The 19,738-nt window shown below is 44.8% G+C and overlaps 1 protein-coding gene and 1 long non-coding RNA gene across 2 annotated transcripts; one reads left to right on the plus strand and one right to left on the minus strand.

The window, feature by feature from the left end:
* Window positions 1–1,924: 1,924 nt before the first annotated feature.
* SYS1 (SYS1 golgi trafficking protein) lies at window positions 1,925–9,776 on the minus strand. The gene is made up of 4 exons (XM_035122151.3): window positions 9,615–9,776; window positions 8,027–8,287; window positions 4,100–4,167; window positions 1,925–2,771 (listed from the first exon to the last, which is right to left on the minus strand). The coding sequence occupies exons 2-4, from the start codon at window positions 8,186–8,188 to the stop codon at window positions 2,531–2,533; spliced, it is 471 nt and encodes a 156-aa protein (XP_034978042.1). The 5' UTR covers window positions 8,189–8,287; window positions 9,615–9,776; the 3' UTR covers window positions 1,925–2,530.
* Window positions 9,777–9,892: 116 nt separating this feature from the next.
* Window positions 9,893–15,178, plus strand: LOC148685137 (uncharacterized). The gene is made up of 2 exons (XR_015951145.1): window positions 9,893–14,049; window positions 15,022–15,178. It is a non-coding gene; the product is annotated as an uncharacterized LOC148685137 (long non-coding RNA).
* Window positions 15,179–19,738: the final 4,560 nt, after the last annotated feature.

The raw sequence follows: 19,738 nt of genomic DNA on the forward strand, positions 1-19,738 counted from the left end.
GGAAATGCTTCTGGCTGGGGTACTAGAGAGCCACTACCTGGCAATACCATAGTAGCTGGATTCAGTATAAGCAGTAGCAACTGATGTGATAGAAAAGAACTGCCCTTCCAAACCCGCTGTTGCTGCCGCTTACCCTAGCGGTAGGACAGGACAGTGGAGCCAATCCTGCACTCCCACCAGTCCATCGTGTGCAGCCCTAACCTTGCCAAGACCCTGTGGTGCCCTGCCCCATCCAGGTAAGCTGCATTGATGTAAGGAGGGTGGCTCTGGAGGTCTGCCCCACTTCATTAAAGCACTGCCTGAGAAATGCTAGACTGCAGCTTTTCCTATCACATAATAAAAAGTAAAGGTAAAGGGGCCCCTGACCATCAGGTCCAGTCGTGTCCGACTCTAGGGTTGCGGCGCTCATCTCGCTCTATAGGCCGAGGGAGCCAGCGTTTGTCAGCAGACAGCTTCCGGGTCATGTGGCCAGCATGACAAAGCTGCTTCTGGTGAACCAGAGCAGCGCACGGAAACGCCGTTTACCTTCCCGCCGGAGCGGTTCCTATTTATCTACTTGCACTTTGATGTGCTTTCGAACTGCTAGGTGGGCAGGAGCTGGGACCGAGCAACGGGAGCTCACCCCGTTGCAGGGATTCGAACCGCCGACCTTCTGATCAGCAAGCCCTAGACTCTGCAGTTTAACCCACAGCGCCATCACATAATAGCAGGCTCTAAAAAGCAAACAGTGCCATCTAGTGGCAAAGCAGCAATATGCAACTGTTATTGAACACAGTGTGTACCAGGGAAAGTAAATGTGGTGAGCTCTGGATGTGGGTAGACTGCAACTCCCATCAGCTCCAGTTGAGTATTATGGGAAATGGACTCCAGAAACATGAAGATGACACCATGTTAGCCAGCCCTGGGGTACAGCATGTTTGTGACCTAACACTGAACTGTAAACCACGTTGCTATATTTTTTATGAAAGCCGCAGTCTAAAAATATTTCAATAAATAAATAAATAAATAAATATATAAATAAATGATGAACACTGGAAAAGGGGCACTTTGACTTGGAGATTTCCCCCAATCATAAAGACAGCATAAAAAAAGACCTGCCTTCTGCTAAATGTAATACCCAAGGATGGGAAGAAAAGCATTTAATCCAGGGAGAAACTTCTGTGGGCAAAGGATTGCCAGATGAAATTCAGCAAAGGCATAAACAGAAACGAAGAGCTTTTGAGAGACATTTATCGAGTTCTATATGCAAAATTATCCCCCTAACCATTTACAAACCAAGCATTAACTTACCAATATAACTTATACAAACCAATACCACCAACAAATATTTATGTACAAAGAAAGGCTCAGTGGCATGTCTGAAAATAAGTAAGTTCATTGTGGAAAAACCCATAGTTCCATTGACAGCTGCAACCGGCTGTTACAGATTAACTCTCTATTCCAAACCTTCCATCCCTTTTAAAATAGGAGAGTTTTGACTGTGTATGACAGAGGCCATCAGGCGTTACTTAGGCCTCTGTGCATAGGAGACAACTGAAGCTGCATGTTTCTCTTAAACTGGTTCAGTTTAAAAAACTCATTAATAGTCCTGTTCTTTATATGCCAACACAGCCTCCTATAACAAAAAAAGACAGTGCCCTTGATTATAAATACTAGAATCTGATGATAAGAGAAAAGGAAGTACATTCATGGTAATACTATAAACAAGAAGGCTCATCTGAAGCATTTCCAGCCCACAGCTAGCCTCTTTGTTGACCAGCTGGCCAACTTGTTGCATGCCATTTCTTCCTTGAAGATGGTATGTTTAAAGTTTCGAGATGTGACTTCCTGGACGATATTCCTGTCTGATGGCTCCCTTTCCTCCCCTGTTGTCATATAAAATAACAGGATAACCCCACCTGATCAATAAGCTCCGAAACCGCAATGGACAATGAGAGTCTTTATTCGCTTTGCCAAAAATCAGTCTCTACAATCCAATAAATATTGTCACTTTCCTCTTCACCTTTAGCCAAACCTTCTATAATCACAGCAGCCAAGTGAGAAATACTTCCTACTTTGTCTGATCTCCTTGATTTTTTTTAAAATTTCAAAAGACAGTTGGAAGGAAAATAGATACGAGATGTACTGGGGAGGGAGCAGAATGGAGCTTTTTATTGTGCATTGCGTGAAGTCAACTGTCTTGGTATTGTCCATAATGAAGATAATGACAGTTCCAGGTCCGGCAACACAGTGTTCATTTCACAAAATCAGCCCAGCTCCTGTTGCTTTGTTGTCCAACACTGAATCTGTTCTGAGCTGCATGGGCAAATTGGATGTGCCTACACAAGCAACAAAGTGTGCTTTATCAAAATCTGATTTGTCCCATGTTGTACCCATGGATGTATCACATACCTTTCACGCAAGATTATTTAAAAGTTAGAACAGACCTGCTGGGTTGCTTCAAATACATTCTCACGTATCCTGTGTTGGCACCAAGATGAGGAAGCCGAGGGGAAGAGAGAGAGAGAGAGAGACAGCATCTTCCGAGAGTCTATACGTTTGATTTGGGGGTTGAATTTAATGGGATCTCCTTCAGTTCTGTTCGCATACAAAGGTATTCCCCAATCACAGCCATGAGTGCCGTGCACACAGTATGTACAAGCCACCACGTCAAAGCAGTTGGAAAGTGCGCGTTATAAATCCAGCAGCCCAGCAGGTGGAAAAAGTGAATGGTGACTGTGAAATCCAAGCACTGCTTTCCTCGCCGAATGAAATACAGCAAGCCTATGGCACTGTAAAGGGGAGGGGAGAAAAGATTTTACCTGAAACTGTACAATTCAGGAAAGAAGGAATTCAGCAACAGAAACTTTCTGGACATTTTTATATTTATCCTGCACTAAGCAGTACAAGAGTTATCTTAGAATCATAGAATTGTAGGGTTGGAAGGGATACCGAGGGTCATCTAGTCCAACCCCTTGCAATGCGGGAATCTCAATGAGATCATACATGGCAGATGGATACCCAACCACTGCTTTAAAACCTCCAAGGAAGGAGAGTCCACCACTCCCAAGGGAGTCTGTTCCACTTTCCAACAGCTCTTACTGTAAGAAAGTTTTTCCTGGTGTTTATTAATCAGAATCTCTTTTCTTGTAATTTAAATCCATTAGCTTGGGTCCCAGCCTCCAGAGCTGGAGAAAACAAGCTTGCTCCATGTGAGGACTTTTTAATTAAGTTTTTAAACCCTGAAACTCTAAGGCTATAGCTCTCTGTTCTTCTTATTTACATGTAAGGTATTTTTAGGCTGTTAGGAATATTTATGGCTGAAAACCTTTGATCTGGCAACTTCTCTTCCTCTCCTGGCTGCTCTTGAGGTACAACATATCTCTCTTGTGAGAAGGTGGAAGACTATAAATACTCATGCTCATATGCCTTAAAGGACAGCAGCTATTTGGCTGATATTTCAAAGAAATGTGGAGCACCAACTTGTTCCAAACCCTGCAGCTCTTGATCACGTGTCCTTATCCTCTTTTTGCCCATTCTCTTTCCCCAAATTTCTTAAACCTCTCTAAGACTTTCCTCTAGCCCTCTCTTGCTTTCATTCCTTTGAACAGCTCTTTCTTCCAAACCTGCTTTCCAAGATTCCCTCCCCCCTTCCTTTTGCCTGTTGCCTCCTTAGGCTCCTGCTTCCTCTTTCCCTTTCCCTCATGTTCCATCCATTTCCCCCAAGAACAGACTTTTATGCCCTGTCCATCTATAGAGTCTCAGCAGTTCAGCCAATGGCAGCCAGAGACTTAAGACAGGTTAGTCAATCCCTACAAGCAGCTTTCTTGCAACGTTCTTTAGCACAGGTCTAGGCAAGGTGGTGCCCTCCAAACACTGTGGATTGCAGCTCCTATCATTCCCAACCATTGGCCATGCTGGCTGGGCACCGCTGGAAGTAGTTCTAAACATCTAAAGGATACCATGTTAGCTATGCCTGCTTCTGCATTACAACACAGACTGTGAGAATACTACGGTTTTCAGCAAAGGATATTTGATTCCTGGAAAAAATGTTTGTACTTGAAAGAAACAAAATGGCGATCAGAAGTGTCAGAAATGCACATCCAAAAAGCCAACTTACCAGGAAAGTGCATTCAGGATAAAAGCCATCATGGCAAGTCTGCCAGGTGAGGTGGAGAACCCCAAAACCTGCACAGGGTTACAAGGAGAAAAACAGCCACTGGGATAAATTGGAAACCAACTCAAGATTGATTTGACTCCTCTTCCCCATCCATGCATTCCAGTCAACATAATGCTTCATTTACCTTCAAGGCAGAAAAATAATTTCTTTTTCTAAGAGTATGTACAAGTTTGTATGTACAAGTTTAATTATATCTACAAAAATCAGCCAGGGCTGAGGAGTTGTTGGTAGTTAGTTAGTTAGTTAGTTAATTTTATATACTGCCCTTTATCCGAAGATCATAAGGCAGTTTACAATATAAAAACACAAAAATACGTACCATAACTAGAAGCAAAACAATAACCCCCCAGTAAATGAGTAAAATCACAAGGGATATTGATATAATGCCTAATGGTATTATATATTTTGCACAAGTTGTACTATGGATGAAGTGGGTTCCATTTGCTTCCACAGAACAGATCAGTCTATGTTTTGAGGCTAAAACTCGTTCCTCCCTATCTGAAACTGCATAACTTACACACAACATTTTCTTGATTTTGTAAAATTCCAAAGGATCTGAAGCTGTGGTTCCCAAACTTGCAGCCCACCCTGCACTGAGTCACTTGAAAATTGCTGATGTTCTTGGTGGGCCACTAAATGATTTTTTTCCCCTGCCAGTTGTAATATTTGTAATACACTCTGCTAAGTTACTGTGATATCTTTAATTGTACTTTTCTTGCTTCTTTTCTTGTTTTCTGTATTGCAATTGAAATTCCATAGAATTCAAATGGCAATACAATAAAATACAATATAAAAAATAAAAAGCCTTAAAAATACAACTAAAAATCAATATGAATATTTAATGCAAACATACGATTGACAACCTGCAAGAAGCTTGTGGACCAATGGTGGTCTACACACCACTGTCTGGAACCCCCTGATCTAAAATACAACTCAGTGGTTAAAGTTTTCAACATATGCAATCCAGCCAAGATACCGTAAATCAACGTCCACATGAGCCTCTGTCACCAGTTATATTCATAGAAAGGACTGAAGATATGGCCAACTGTCACAGTACACTAACTGCAGTTTTTCGGCAACTCAGAATTGAAATGCTCCAGCAAAACTTACAACTGCCACCAAAATCCAGACTATCATAAAGCACTACCTCATGCAGTTTGCCAAGGTCAGCAGGCTGCAATAAGGCACGCTCCACAGAGTCTCTAAGCTGGTCATTTCTGCTTACAAAAGTTGGAAAACAGCAGAGTTGCAGACAGCACAGGCAATCCCAAATGAAACCTACATTACAGTACTGTGGTGCTCAAAGCCAATCTGATGGTGACAGCCATGAGAAGCTCTGGCTCTAATTTCCCTGGGTGGAATTCAGTTGTGAGAGTGGGCTTCCAGTGGGGTCCAATGACTTCAGTTTCCTCTCTTCACACCTGTAATGTCCCATGCACACACACACCCAAAATATGAGAGAAACCTTGTATAGCTGGACAGTAGCCTCCTATACAAAGGTAAAACTCACATCCACAGCTCTGCCCACGTCTGCCTTTCACCCTGCCCATCACTAGCACCACCAGCATGTGGCCCTCAGAATGCTTCTCCCAAAGGGAATGTGGCTCCTGGGCTTACAAAGGTTCCCGACCCCTGGACTAAGACAAGGTTCTCTCCTCCCAGCCTAACACTTTCTATGACTTCACAATATCCACTACAGGCTCACTTCCACTCAGTAGCTTCAGAGAGGGGAGTAGTTCTCATATCCCTGCTCATGGGCTTCTTGATTGGCTACCATGGGAAACAGGACACTGGACTAAATAGAAGACCTAGCATGAATCTTCTTGTGTTCTTATGAGAGAGATAACTGGGACAGAAACAAGCAGTTGGGTTTTTGCCTCTACAGAGGTCTTCTTCTGCCATTTAGGGCACCCAAGGCTTGTGTTCACTCTACTGTACTTCAAAGCCTCAGCTGGGGCTAGAAAGAGGAAGTTATGGCAGAGGTTGGGGAGGAATATGCTGTTGAAATGAATTGGCTCCCTTCCCCAGTCATGGCCACTTCACCCCCAGGGCTGGTTGCAGGTTAAGAGGAGCCCAATTGGATCAAATCAGGGGCCACGTAGTTCGGATTCAGTTTGAAACAGTGGCTAGCCTGATGCCGTAGCCAACAGCCATTGATAAAATTATGTAACAGGAGAGTCTTTTTCAGCCTCAAGGTACATTCCTTCATAGGCAACCTTCTAGGAGACAGATGCTGGTGGTGGAGCAAAAGTGGTTGGAGACAAAAGTGGTTGGAGCAACTGATGTAACTCACTTTTTATAGTAGGCTACGTTCCATCCAGGTAAGAGTTTTCTACACACTCTTCTGTCCACCCAGGCAAGCAAAAGGCATGATCATAGCTCAAGGACAGATGCAGCCAGGCAAAGGAAAGGCACAGAGGACTCTCTAGATTTGTCTTATCTTTTCAGACTCCATCGAAGAGACTGTTTTATGGGCATGTAACCATCCCAGGCTGTCTCACTCACTCCAAAGAAAGAACACCACAGATCTTTCCCAAGGCTGATCTGCCCTGTAACAATGTCTCTACTTAAACATTTAAATCCAAATCCTTGATCTGACATCACTAGAAACTTTGGGTAGTGATAAAAGTGAATTAGTGGCCAGAGGGGCCTGTTGTATTCAGAGTTTTCTTCTGTATAAATGATACAAAACACTAGGAATAACCATTATAGTGAAAAAGCCACATGAAGGTAGGTGGAGGAAACTGCCCTTTCAGGGAGAAATATTCAACTGACTTCATACAAACGTTTACAAGGTCTCACACAACAGACCATTTTGGGTTCTTGTTCTTTGATGCTATTTCTATTTTGGTAATAGTGTTGGAATAGTGGATTGTTAGAAGAACACAGGAAGCTGTTTTATACGGATTCAGAGCATTGGCCCATCAAACTCAGTACAGTATTGTTTGCACTAAATGGCATTGACTCTTTGGGTCCCAGACAGGGGACATTCATAATTTAAGGGGTTGGGGATTGAACTTGGGACCTTCTGCATATGAAAAGCAGAAGTTCTAATACTGAACTATGTGCCCTTTGTTTTATAAGCATTTCCTTTTTCTTTTTGAATGGGAAAACAAGGTAATAAACTTTTGAATAAAGTTTATAATATCAATTCCTATTAGCAATAACAATACCCAGCATGTCCTTTCCACAATAAACAATATCTAAACGATCATACAAAATCATCTTAATTTTGCTATCGCAAAGGCAGCCATTTGCAAAAGTGCAAATTCATTTCTGACAGATCTTGTAATAAACTCATCTTTGCAAGCCAAAAATCTGCATACAAAAGTATGTAAAATTTAAATACAAATGTTATAGAATGCAATCTGTGAAACTGTTAATGTCATACTTGTTTAAATACTGGAGATTAAGAAGGGGAACACACAATCCAGATCACCCTTCCTCTGGACTGAGAAGCTGATAAAGATGATCATGGTGTGTGTAGAACAGGAAGGGGTGGCTGGAGGTTGAAGAAGGCTGTCAAGAGTGGTGGGAAAGTCTGACATACTGTCCTGCCCCTCCACTGTTATTCACACTGGAGTTCACACTCACATGACTTCCCTCCACTCCTGATCTACAAGCACCACAACCCAAACAGGGACAGTGTCTCTTGCACTGATCAATTCCTTTTCCTTCCAACATTTCTCCATTCACTCTGATCTGCACTTTTAACTCCAACTTCTACCCAGGGATGGGAAAGACTGACTCAAGGATTCCCCTGGATACCAAAAAGTAGGAGACGTAAACAACAATCCTCTAAGCCAGCAAGGTTGGTTTTCAAAATCTTCTAGCTGTCAGGATTTCCCAAAATGAATAATGTCCTACCTCGTAGTTGAAAATCTGGTCAAGGGACGGGCTGTTGTGAACCAGACTGTCCACCACAGCCAACCAAAGCCCAAGTGAGCTATAGTAAATTGCCTGCATGAGTGTGATCTGGGAAAGGATAAGAGCAGGATCCCAAACATAACTGCGGAACTGTGGAGCCATTGCTGAAGCAGGGGCCTGCCCACTGGCTAGGCAAAATCCAACGACGTCTTAAAGCATCAAGCACACATCTCACTGACTAGAGGCCAGTTGCATCAGCACCTGAAAGTGAACAACAAAACAAAACATGTTACTCCAACCAAAGCTTATGGAAGGGCCCTCCAAGCTACCCATTGTCCAAAACCCAAAGTGTACTTTAGGCATCTTCTGGCATTCACATTACTATTCTTTGGTGTGGTTTCCCAAGTGTAGCCCTGAGAGAGGCACGGGGAAACCTAACAGAGACAGATTACAAAACAAAAACAAAAAGCCGGGCCTAAGTGTATGTTGCACAGATAATACTGAGAGTGATAACACAGAAATGGGAGAGAGAGCCAGTAAATGGATACTGTACTCACTAGATGAGCTTTGCAGAATTAGTATTGTTTTCTGAAAGAGATTTTAAACCTATCCAACCCTAGGAGTTTGGGACAGGTGAAAATACATTTGACACGAACAAGACAGCCATGTTAAAATGGGTACAGCAAATATTTGAGCAGGATCCCGTTCTCTCGACAAAGAACATAAGAACTGCCTTACTGGGTCATAACTAAAGCCCATCGTAGGATCACATCCCTGCTGGGTCAGATGTCTAGACCAGCATCCCATTCCCCACAGTGGCACAACCAGTTACCTAAACAGGGAGCCCACAAGCAGGTCAGGAGCACAGCTCAGAAGTAAATTCCCTTCAATTCTGGAGGCGTGTCGTGCAGCCTCTGAGATAACCTAGTATCCTCTGAGATCCGATATCCCCCATGAAACCTAAATAAATAACAACAACCCCCTTCAACCTGGAAAGCTGCTGACGGTGTAGACCAGGCATCCCCAAACTTCGGCCCTCCAGATGTTTTGGCCTACAACTCCCATGATCCCTAGCTAACAGGACCAGTGGGCAGGGAAGATGGGAATTGTAGTCCAAAACATCTGGAGGGCCGAAGTTTGGGGGTGCCTGGTGTAGACAGCAACCCTGAGCTGTGTGGACCTACCGGTAACAGTTCCGGCTGGGGATAAAGCAGCTTCCTCTGCTGCTGTGATCCACAGAAACAGAAGCTTTAAAAGGGCTGAGGTTAAAGATTTAAGGCCGACACATGGGCCAGCCTTTTCTGAGAAGAGCTTCCAGGGGGTGTGCGTTGGCTTCCTTAAACGCAAACAGGCAGAAACCCGACAGGTAAAGCTTCCCCCGTCGTTGCATCACTTAACGGGGAGAAACCAGACTTGCGGGTTTTCTGCCTGTCGCGAATGTGTTGAAAGAGTTGTGCCAGGCGCTGAGGGAGGCCGAGAGGAGAGAGGGACCTACAGGGCTTTCCTCAAACCCGGCTCCCACAAACCCGCCCCTCCCGCCCCGTCTCCCTCAGGTTTCCAGCCAGCCCTCGCCGCTTTTGTCACTCACCTCTCTCCCGCCAACGCCGAAGGGTCCCCGGACCGCCGCCGCCCCCACCCCCGCACTTTCCCAGCCCCAAAACAGCCTCGAGAAACCGCCACAGGGTCCAAACTTCATTCCCGGCCGGCCAGGCCCGTCTTCTCAGCTGACTCTTTTTTTTCGGCCGACCATAGAGCCAGCCGGCCTCCGGATGCCTAGAACAGCGGCGGAGGCCGGTGACGTCACGGAGAAACCGACGTGAGCCTAGAGGGGCGCCCTACGAGGCGGAAGTGACGTCATATTATAATCATAAGCGGATAAACGTAGTTCTCTGTTTGCGCGCTGTGACGCCCTCTGAAATGCTCAGGTTCGGTAGGTGACGCCATTAAAAAAACAACAACCCCAAGAATAATATTCAGGGTGTAAACTTACCCGAGCTAAACTAGGCGTAGGTTTTCCAGGCAGTTTCCTAGACACGATGGAAGGGAGGTTGTTACAGGCCGCCCAGAGTGGCTGGGGCACTTGTATGGGTGTATAAATAAAATAAAATAAAATAAAAACAGTCGTTTTGAAGCAGCTTGAGGTGCCTGCCATCAGCTTCAGCTGGTGTCCTAGCCGCGCCCCTATCTGGACAGGGACAACCTGTGATATGCGTCATTATGAGGAATATTTTATTACAGTATTAGGCTGTCTGCCAGTATGCTTTTTTATTGTGTTTTATTATTTTATCATGGATGTTCTGTAATGTGTTTTTAATGTTGCACACCACCCTGGGAACTTTTGATAAAGGGCGGTATATAAATTGAATAAATAAACTACGTTTTTTCTGCTATCAGGTACCCTCTAGGTTAGATCACAGTAACTCGTTATACATGGGGCTGCCTCTGAAGACGTTTCGGAAACTTCAACTGCTACATCTGCAGGCTTTAGCAGGCATCCCCAAACTTTGGCCCTCCTGATGTTTTGGACTACAATCCCCATCTTCCCTGACCACTGGTCCTGTTAGCTAGGGATCATGGGAGTTGTAGGCCAAAACATCTGGAGGGCCGCAGTTTGGGGATGCCTGCTTTAAAGCAACAACAATCTGAATGAACATCAGTCATACTCAATTGCAGAAAGGAAGCGTAAACTGTTGAGTTTGCATGTGCATCTGTGGTCAGAAATGGAAAACTACAACAGTTTACGCTTCGTTTTTGCTTTCATAGGAATTCTCCAGTATCTCCAGCCAGCATGCTGTGACCACAGAGCATATACTCCCTGAGTTGTTTGGGGGCTTTCACCCTTTCCACCTATGGGTATGCATGCCCCCCCTCCCCACCAAAAATTCTAAAGGCAACTGGTTTAGAATTCAGCAGCCAGGCTGACGGTTTCAGCATATCACACTGATCCTGGCCGAATTGCACCTGGTGTCAATTAGTTTCTGGGCCCAATTCAAAGTGTTGGTTTTGCCTTAAACAGCTAAGGACCACGATAATGCAAGGACTGCCTTTCCCCATATGAACCAACCTGGACCCTGAGATCATCACTTGAAGCCCATTTTTGAATGCTTCCTCCATGAGATGTCTGGAGGATGGCAACACAAGAATGGGCCTTTTCTGTGGTGGCTTCTCATTTGTGGAATGTTCTCCCTAGGGGGACTCACCTAGTGCCTTCATTACATATCTTTAGGTGCCGGGCAAAAACTTGGCTTTGACTGATTAACACTCTGTGTTCTTTTAAATGGGTGGCTGGGGGTATTGGTTTGTTCTTGTATTTGTTATAGTGGTTTGATGCCCCCCACCAGGGTTGCTGTAGCTGTATCCTGCATTGCAGATCTTCCTCGAGCTGAGGATGCAGATGACCCCCCCCCCAAGGTCATCTCCAACTCGTATTTTATTATCTTTCTCATCATTTGCTTACTATTACATTTATATCCCACCTTTCCTCCAAGGAACTTGAGGTGGCACACATGGTTGCACTCTCCCCCACATTCCCACCCCTCTTTAATCTCCATGAAATTACAATCAGTAGCACTATAGGAGCATCGGGAGCTCTATGGTTTGTTTACACAATAGTGGCATGAGTCAGTCTGAGACATTTCCGGTATCCTGCCCTTCCGTGGACTATAAAGTGAAATGAGTAAGAGCATCCTTGAAGACAGGAACACAAAATAAATCTGGAAGAGGGCATTATCTTCTTAATGGATTTGTGAATTCTGATGTGCTCTCTTAGAGGTACAGTGATGGGAGAAAGTATTTGATCCCCCGCTAAATTTGCCCGTTTGCCCCCGGACGAAGAATTGACCGGTTCGTAAATTTAATGGTAGGTTTATTGTAGCTGTGAGAGACAGAATAACAACAGGAAAAACCCCAGAAACCCAGAAGACAAAAGTCAGAGATTGTTGTGCATTATAATGAGTGAAATAAGTATTTGATCCCTTTGCAAGAGATGACTTAGTACTTGGTGGCAAAACCCTTCTTGGCAATTACAGAGGTCAGATGTGTCTTGTAGGTGGCAAATTTTGCAGGGGATCAAATACTTTTCCCCTCACTGTATGCATGTGTATCATCTTTTATTGCTGTTGTTTGTTTTCAACATTACTGAAATATGATTCCACATGATTTATAACCGTGTGCATATTTATTCAAAAATGCGTTCCACTATGAGTAGGCATGCACTGAATGCACAGTTAGTGAAACATTTGCCCTACTGAATAATGATTCTCCACTCTGTAGTACTGTAATGGAGACTGAGATGTGTGGTCTTGTTTTACCAGCAAAGACTGAGCAGCTGTCCGTTCTTTAAAGCACTATTATTAGAGATTTGTTGTAAGCCACCAGCTTTCAGTTAGTTTTAGCCTCCATCTGAAATGTGGAGATCATAATATAGTGTGTTTGTGCGCCTCCATCCTTTTCCTTAAGTATGATTACTGCATTACAGTCTTATGTAAGCCACTTCCTCTCAGTCCCACCCCCTCCTACTGCAAAATGGGATTGATAAAGGTTAAGTACTGTACATAACCTTACAGGGTTGCTATAAGTTACACAGGCTCAGCCCTCCCTCTCCTGCAACTGCAGTACTGTTTCGAGATAATAACACTGGTCTCTATTGCAGGGCTGCTGTAAACAACTTTCTGTCAGTGCCAGCACTCTGTTTGCTCTGCGGCCTTATTAATTAACTGCTTTACAAGGTTACCATGAGACACTCTTTTTCTCTCTGAAGCGCCTTACCTGCATGTAATACAGGAATAAGATCTCTCAGCTGCCACCACCCACCATCACCCATCTGCAAAGAGAGGACAGTTAATACCAAACAGCTGATTTCTCTTCTGTATAGGAAGTATTGGGTGGGGGATCTTTCTCACCAATCACCCCCACCCGAAAAAGACCTGAATTTGAAAGACTCTTAACAAAAGAACATAAGAGGAGCATGCTGCATCAGGCTAATGACCCATCTAGTCCAGCACTGTGTTATCACAGTGGCCAACCAGACGCCTGTGGGAAGTCTGCAAGCGGGACCTGAGCACAGGAGCACTCTCCCATCCTGTGGTTTCCAGTAACTCAGAAGCATTACTGCCTCCAACCCTAGAAATTCTGCTTCTATTCCCCCCCCCCATTCTTTTTTTGGGAGAGATGCAATTCTCCAGAATCATAGCTGGGGTATTGTTTTGGATTTCTCTGTTGTCTCCTATGGGCAGTTGTTAGTTTTATTGCAACAAAAAATGCAGGGGGAGGGAGCCATAAATCCGATGTGGGGGCAAATGGGAACGAACAATACAGAGGGTGCTTTGCATTTGCTCACACCCATATTCTGTAGTGTTACTTCAGTATCTTCTGGAGCTGAGAGAGCTTTCTTCTTCTTTGGTGATCACTCGTAGCAGAGTAAGATTGCCTTCCATGAAGACGCTCTTAATGGTTAGTCCATAAGTGACTGTGGAGGCCAGTTCTGGATCCACACGTCCTTCCACAGTGGGGACATAGGTTTCCGGGTGGGAGTTTATCATGGTGAAGGTTTGCCAAACGTGCCTCCTTCTTAGCACATTTCTCCCTTTCGTCCTGAGTTCCAACGTCTTCAAAGCCCATGACGCATTTGGTAAAGGCTGTTCTCCAGTTGCAACGCTCGCAGGCCAGTGTTTCCCAATTGTTGGTGTTTATACTACATTTTTTTTATTTGCCTTGAGAGAGTTTATATCTCGTTTGTTGACCACAAGCATTACTGTTTCCATTTTAAAGTTTAAATAGAGTAGTTGTTTTGAAAGACGATAATCAGGCATCCGAACAACATGACTAGTCCAGCGAAGCTGATGTTGAAGAATCATTGCTTCGACATGTGTGATCTTTGCTTCTTGCAGTACACTGACATTAGTTCACCTGTATTCCCAAGTGATACCGGCAGGTACATTTTTTGGAGACATCGCTGATGGAATCTTCCGAGGAGTTGGAGATGGCGTTTATAAGTAATCCATGTTTCACAAGCATACAGTAAGGTTGGTAGTACAATAGCTTTGTAAAAAAGTATATTGGTTTCCCTGCGATTGTCCCAGCCCTCAAGTACTCTTTACTTCATTCGGGAAAAAGCTGCACTTGCCAAGCTCAGGCGATGCTGGATTTCAGCATCAATGTCAACCCTTGTGGAAAGGTAACTGCCCAGGTACTCCTGTGGATTCCAGCAACCGTTATTCAGAATCATACTTCCTCTGACAGTTGTTGTTTAGTCGTTGAGTCATGTCCGACTCTTCGTGACCCCATGGACCATAGCATGCCAGGCACTCCTGTCTTCCACTGTCTCCTGCAGTCTGGTCAAACTCATGTTTGTAGCTTCAAGAACACTGTCCAGCAATCTCGTCCTCTGTCGTCCCCTTCTCCTTGTGCCCTCCATCTTTCCCAACATCAGGGTCTTTTCCAGGGAGTCTTCTCTTCTCATGAGTTGGCCAAAGTATTGGAGCCTCAGCTTCAGGATCTGTCCTTCCAGTGAGCACTCAGGGCTGATTTCCTTCAGAATGGATAGGTTTGATCTTCTTGCAGTCCATGGGACTCTGAAGAGTCTCCTCCAGCACCATAATTCAAAAGCATCAATTCTTTGGTGATCAGCCTTCTTTATGGTCCAGCTCTCACTTCCATACATCACTACTGGGAAAACCATAGCTTTAACTATACGGACCTTTGTTGGCAAGGTGATGTCTCTGCTTTTGACAAGGTGATGTCCTCTGACAGTGGCCCTCAGGATTAGTAGCCATTGATAGCATTATCCTCTCTGAATATTTTGAATCACTTGACTCCTGGAAGTGAGAGCTGAATAAATCTCATCAAGGGGAAGCTCACATGTTAATTGTGTGTGGTCTGGGCAATATTGAGCAAGATTGTTTTAGCGGCTCCTTGCTGAGATTTGATTTTCAGTGCTGTGACTCATAATGTGTTGGGCCTTAATAATTGTTTCTTGTTCCTCTTTCCTTTGGCAGATAGGTAGTCACAGACTGACACATCTGAAAAAGTAACCTCATGCATGTTCTACGTGCGGCTGCCTGTGGGATGGACTTCTGAATGAAGATGCACAGGATCAGACTGTTAATGTTGTTAATCCTTTCTTTGACGACTGTCAAAGAAGATGATTCCACCTTCTGTGCTGTACTGATCTTGCATTTACTTTGCCAGTTAGTGTCAGTTTTATGCACAAACTACAGTTTAGGGCCTCAGATTATGAGTGGCTGCTTAAGTGCAAAAGTATTACTAGTAAGATAGTTTTTAGTTGCATCATTGTGTATGTACTAGCATATATGCAAATTTATTCTATTTTCATTAGAATAATACATTGGGGGGGGGGGCTTAATGCAGTGGGGTCTCTTAAACTTGACATTGCTAAGGGCCTGCTCTGAGCATGTCTTAATCCAGCCCTATTGTCAGAGCTGAAGTAATTAATATCATGGCTCAAGCCACCAGTTGTGCCTTCTGCTCAAATTCAAAAGGCTTTATCCCATTTATCCCAGGCATCTAGAGGCTGATTGTGGGACAGACCATAATTCCGTGGCAGGGCACACACTAAGATTCAATGCCTGCATTTTCCATTGAAGAACCTTAGAACAGGTTCTGTGGCCCAATGAGAAGAAGAACAAGGAATCACCCCCTTTCTATTACATTATGGAATTTGACCAGACTGGCAATTGTCTCTTGGTGATGGGCCAGCATCTTCTTCCAGGTTATCTTAAGGCACGTAGGGCACACACACATACAGCTCTGTCCTACATCTTGCCACCACTTCCTGCCTCTCCCAACCAGTACCTGCCAGCTCACTCTGCCTGGTGGTAGGGCAGGTCTTGCTTCAGGAAACAGGTGATGAGAAGTCCCACTGGCTGAAATCCTGGAGAGCCATTGAAGGTCAAAATAGTCAGCCCTGAGCTATAAGGACAAACAATCTGACATAAGAACATAAGACTCAAAAAATGTACCTGATGTGCAAGAGGCACATGAATCGTACAGTTATATGTGTTCTTGAGTCATAGTGGTGTGGCGGTTCACTCCACCTGCACAGAACCCCCAGACGTTTGACGGTCCGTTGGTACCTGCACCAACCGCTGATCAATTACCCACTGCCACCAACTAGTATATGCCTGATAATCTCTTCATTCACTCCAGTCAGGGATAATGTTGGAACAAACTGTGTTTATTGAAGTTTAGTACATAAGCATGTGGTTTCCAAATTAATAGTTCTTATTATCTTTAATAACAAGTCTTATACCGGCCTATACCTACAGTTTTTAATCAATCACAGTTCTAGAATATCTCTCCCTTCTTCATACCTCACTACCTCTCTCTCCCCTCAGACTCTCCCCCCCTGCCCCTCTCAGAACTCCCCACCACCCTTCCTCAAACCTCCAAAAACCAACCCCCTCCTCTTCCCAGGGGGGGTTTATATAGTCCTCCTAACTCCGCCCCTAGGGTTCTAACTGGCTAATCCCTTTAACTCCTTCTATGCTGTCCCTAAATTTGGGGTGATCGTCACAAGCGATCTGAAAGAATAATTGGGAATGATTCCTCTTTTGTACAGTACCTTTTGGTAGACGGCTGGATCGGGCCAATGACGGCTGGATTGGGCCCATCTAGTCCAGTATCCTGTTCTCACAGTGGCACACCACATGCCTGTGGGAAGCACACAAGCAGGACCTGAGCACAAGAACACTTTCCCCTCCTGTGGTTTCCAGCAACCAGTATAAGCATAATGACCACATATACGGCATGGCATTTCCCCATTGTGGTTACATGGTGTCATTGGAAGAAGACTGTGGGCATATGACCCTTCTGCAGGACCATAGGCTCTGTGGTTAAGGTGTGGTTCACACGAAGTTCAGAACTCTAGTTGAAATCTGGAATGGCTTAAGGAAGTGCAAGGCATGGGAAATCCAAAAAGAAGGCTGTTTACCAAGAGCACATTTTTGTCAATGTGATTCATTTATGTTTGCAACTTAGTCTGAAGGAAATGTTGGCATTTCATCACACAGAGCATGTAGCACAATGGCTGCCTTTTTCTCCATAGTATGGTTTCTTACACTTCCAGTATCCTGCAGCTGTGCAATTTAAAAAATAAGTAAAAATCTTACCATACTGCATTTCGTATTGTTATGGAAAATTGCCCCTAAAATGTGCAGCCTTTTAGGAAGGACAGACGCGGGTCGAAAGCTCCAAAATTTGCACTGAGTTCAGCTCCGCCAGGAAATGACAGAGACCACACGATGCTGTCAGGAAAAACAAACTGATCCTTTTATTACAGGAAAGAAAGAACTACAGCTGTAGGATCCCTGCCTCAAAGAATGTAGGAAGGAACCCCGGGAAATGGTGAACCTCCCTCTTATACCCTCCTGTCCCCACGTGAAAATCCCTTTACTGGGAGAGAGGGGAAGGACAAGGAGGATGGGTGGTGATGGGATTAACTGGGTGCAGAGACGGCTATTTCTTCATATGGTGAGATGTCAATCACTCTCCTCCCGTTGATGGGTTTCCCTTTGTTTGATCAGTCTAGATGGGAGTTGAGGTGGGGGCGTTCCTGGCAATTGCCGAGGGGTTGGGGTCCATCCGGCAGGTGTTTTACCCCAGGGCACGCAAGGATGATCCCTGGGATTATGTAAAAAGTGACACTTCTGGAGGTTTGAATAAACTGTCCCAGTTAATCCATCTTTGTCCATGTGTGTCTTTTGAATCAGGATGGGCTGGGGTCATGCACAGGTTATGCAGCATTTCCTTTTACAGGAGACATATCTAATACAGAGAATTCTATGCAAAAGGTACGGTAGTAGTCCTGATATATAAAGGTTCTGAGACATAAAACAGCAATTCTAATACAGAGAGATCCTAGCATACGTCATGAATAAGACAGCAATTCTAATACAGAGAGATCCTAGCATACATCAGGAATAAGACAGCAATTCTAATACAGAGAAATGTGTGAGCTTATGCTAACGTTGAGACGTGTGTGCATATGCAGATCCTTAAGCGTTCCTTCAGGCAGGGTCGCATCCTAGCGGGAGGGGTGAGGAGACGAGGAAGATGGCATTGCACAGGATTCTGGGTAGTTGCAGCTGTCAAATTCTGTCACCCCTCTCTGTTCATTAGTAATGGTGTCCTGCTCCCCTCATATAATTTTCTATAACAGTATCCACAAATTTATTCCTTGCCCTTTGCTCCCAAATGGGACCTCTATGAAAACTTATAGTATGATAATAAACATTATCTGAACCAGTCATATAAAAATCCACTAAATGGCCCTTGTTTTGTCCTCCCTCCTCCTGTAAGTGATCTGGAAATAGCAGCAGCAGTAACATCATCATCATCATCATTTACATTCCACCTTTCCTCTAAGTTGTTGTACATGGTTCTCTCCCTCCCTACCCGTGCCATGTCCAGGTAAAACGCAGCAACACTGATGTTGGAAGGCTGCCTCTGAAGCTATGTCTCACTTAACTGACAACTGCTGTCATCTTTAGGGAATAGTGGTTAGAGTGATGGACTAGTCGCTAGGACTTGGGAGACCAGAGTTCAGTTCCTCACTCAACAACGAATCTCACAGGATGGCCTTGGGCCCAGCCACTCTCTCTTTCAGCCTAACCTACTTCACAGGATTGCTGCAAGGATAAAATGAGGAGAGGGAGACCAGTGTACGCCACACTGAGCTCCTTGGAGGAAAGATAATAAAATAAATGTTACTGCAGTCTATGATCTTTGGAAGTTGTCCTAATTGGCATGTAAGCACTAGGTGAGTAGGTAGAACTATGTTTGCCACTCTGAGGTCCTTGAACAAAGTGGAAGATATGAATAACTTGACATACTTCACCGAAGTATTCTTCGCCGAAGAATTGATGCTTTTGAATTTGGGTGCTGGAGGAGACTCTTGAGAATCCCATGGACTGCAAGAAGATCAAACCTATCCATTCTGAAGGAAATCAGCCCTGAGTGCTCACTGGAAGGACAGATCCTGAAGCTGGGGCTACAATGCTTTGGCCACCTCATGAGAAGAGAAGACTCCCTGGAAAAGACCCTGATGTTGGGAAAGATGGAGGGCACAAGGAGAAGGGGACGACAGAGGACGAGATGGTTGGACAGTGTTCTTAAAGCTACAAACATGAGTTTGACCAAACTGCGGGAGGCAGTGGAAGACAGGAGTGCCTGGTGTGCTATGGTCCATGGGGTCATGAAGAGTCGGACACGACTAAATGACTAAACAACATCAACAACTTCACAATGGGCCTTTGAATATTACATTGTGTGCCAGCATGGAAATCTGGATGAATCCTGTTTTCTTAATCAAACCTACCTACAGTACTTCACATATCTCCCTGTCACGGTCCGGTCGGCGGGCGTAAGGACCAGAGGCAAGATGGTGGTGAAGAAGCAGGGTTGAGGAGCAAGGCAGAGGCGAAAGTCCACGGGGCACGAAGCAAGGCGAAGGCGAAGCAAGGGTCCAAGGCGCAAGGAGCAAGGCGAAGGGTCCAGGAACAAGAAGCAAGGCGAAGGTCCATGGGGCAAGAGCAAGGCGAAGGCGAAGCAAGGGTCCAAGGAGCAAGGAGCAAGGCGGAGGATCCAGGAACAAGAAGCAAGGCGGCAGCAAGGCAAGGGTCCAAGGAGCAGGAGGCCAGATGCAACCAGGCAGGGATAGCGTTGCTGTGGCAAAGAGCTGAAGGGAAATGCTGG

The sequence above is a fragment of the Zootoca vivipara genome, chromosome 7, assembly GCF_965207765.1.
Source record: "Zootoca vivipara chromosome 7, rZooViv2.hap1.1, whole genome shotgun sequence".
NCBI lineage: Eukaryota > Metazoa > Chordata > Lepidosauria > Squamata > Lacertidae > Zootoca > Zootoca vivipara.

Bases quoted from the DNA above. Each gene is read 5' to 3' on its own strand.
- SYS1 (XM_035122151.3), bottom strand. From the start codon at position 8,188: ATGGCTCCACAGTTCCGCAGTTATGTTTGGGATCCTGCTCTTATCCTT. The intron at 4,168-8,026 runs GTAGGACATTAT...AACCCTGTGCAG, and splicing joins ACCAGATTTTCAACTACGAG to GTTTTGGGGTTCTCCACCTC. The intron at 2,772-4,099 runs GTAAGTTGGCTT...TCCCCTTTACAG, and splicing joins ATCCTGAATGCACTTTCCTG to TGCCATAGGCTTGCTGTATT.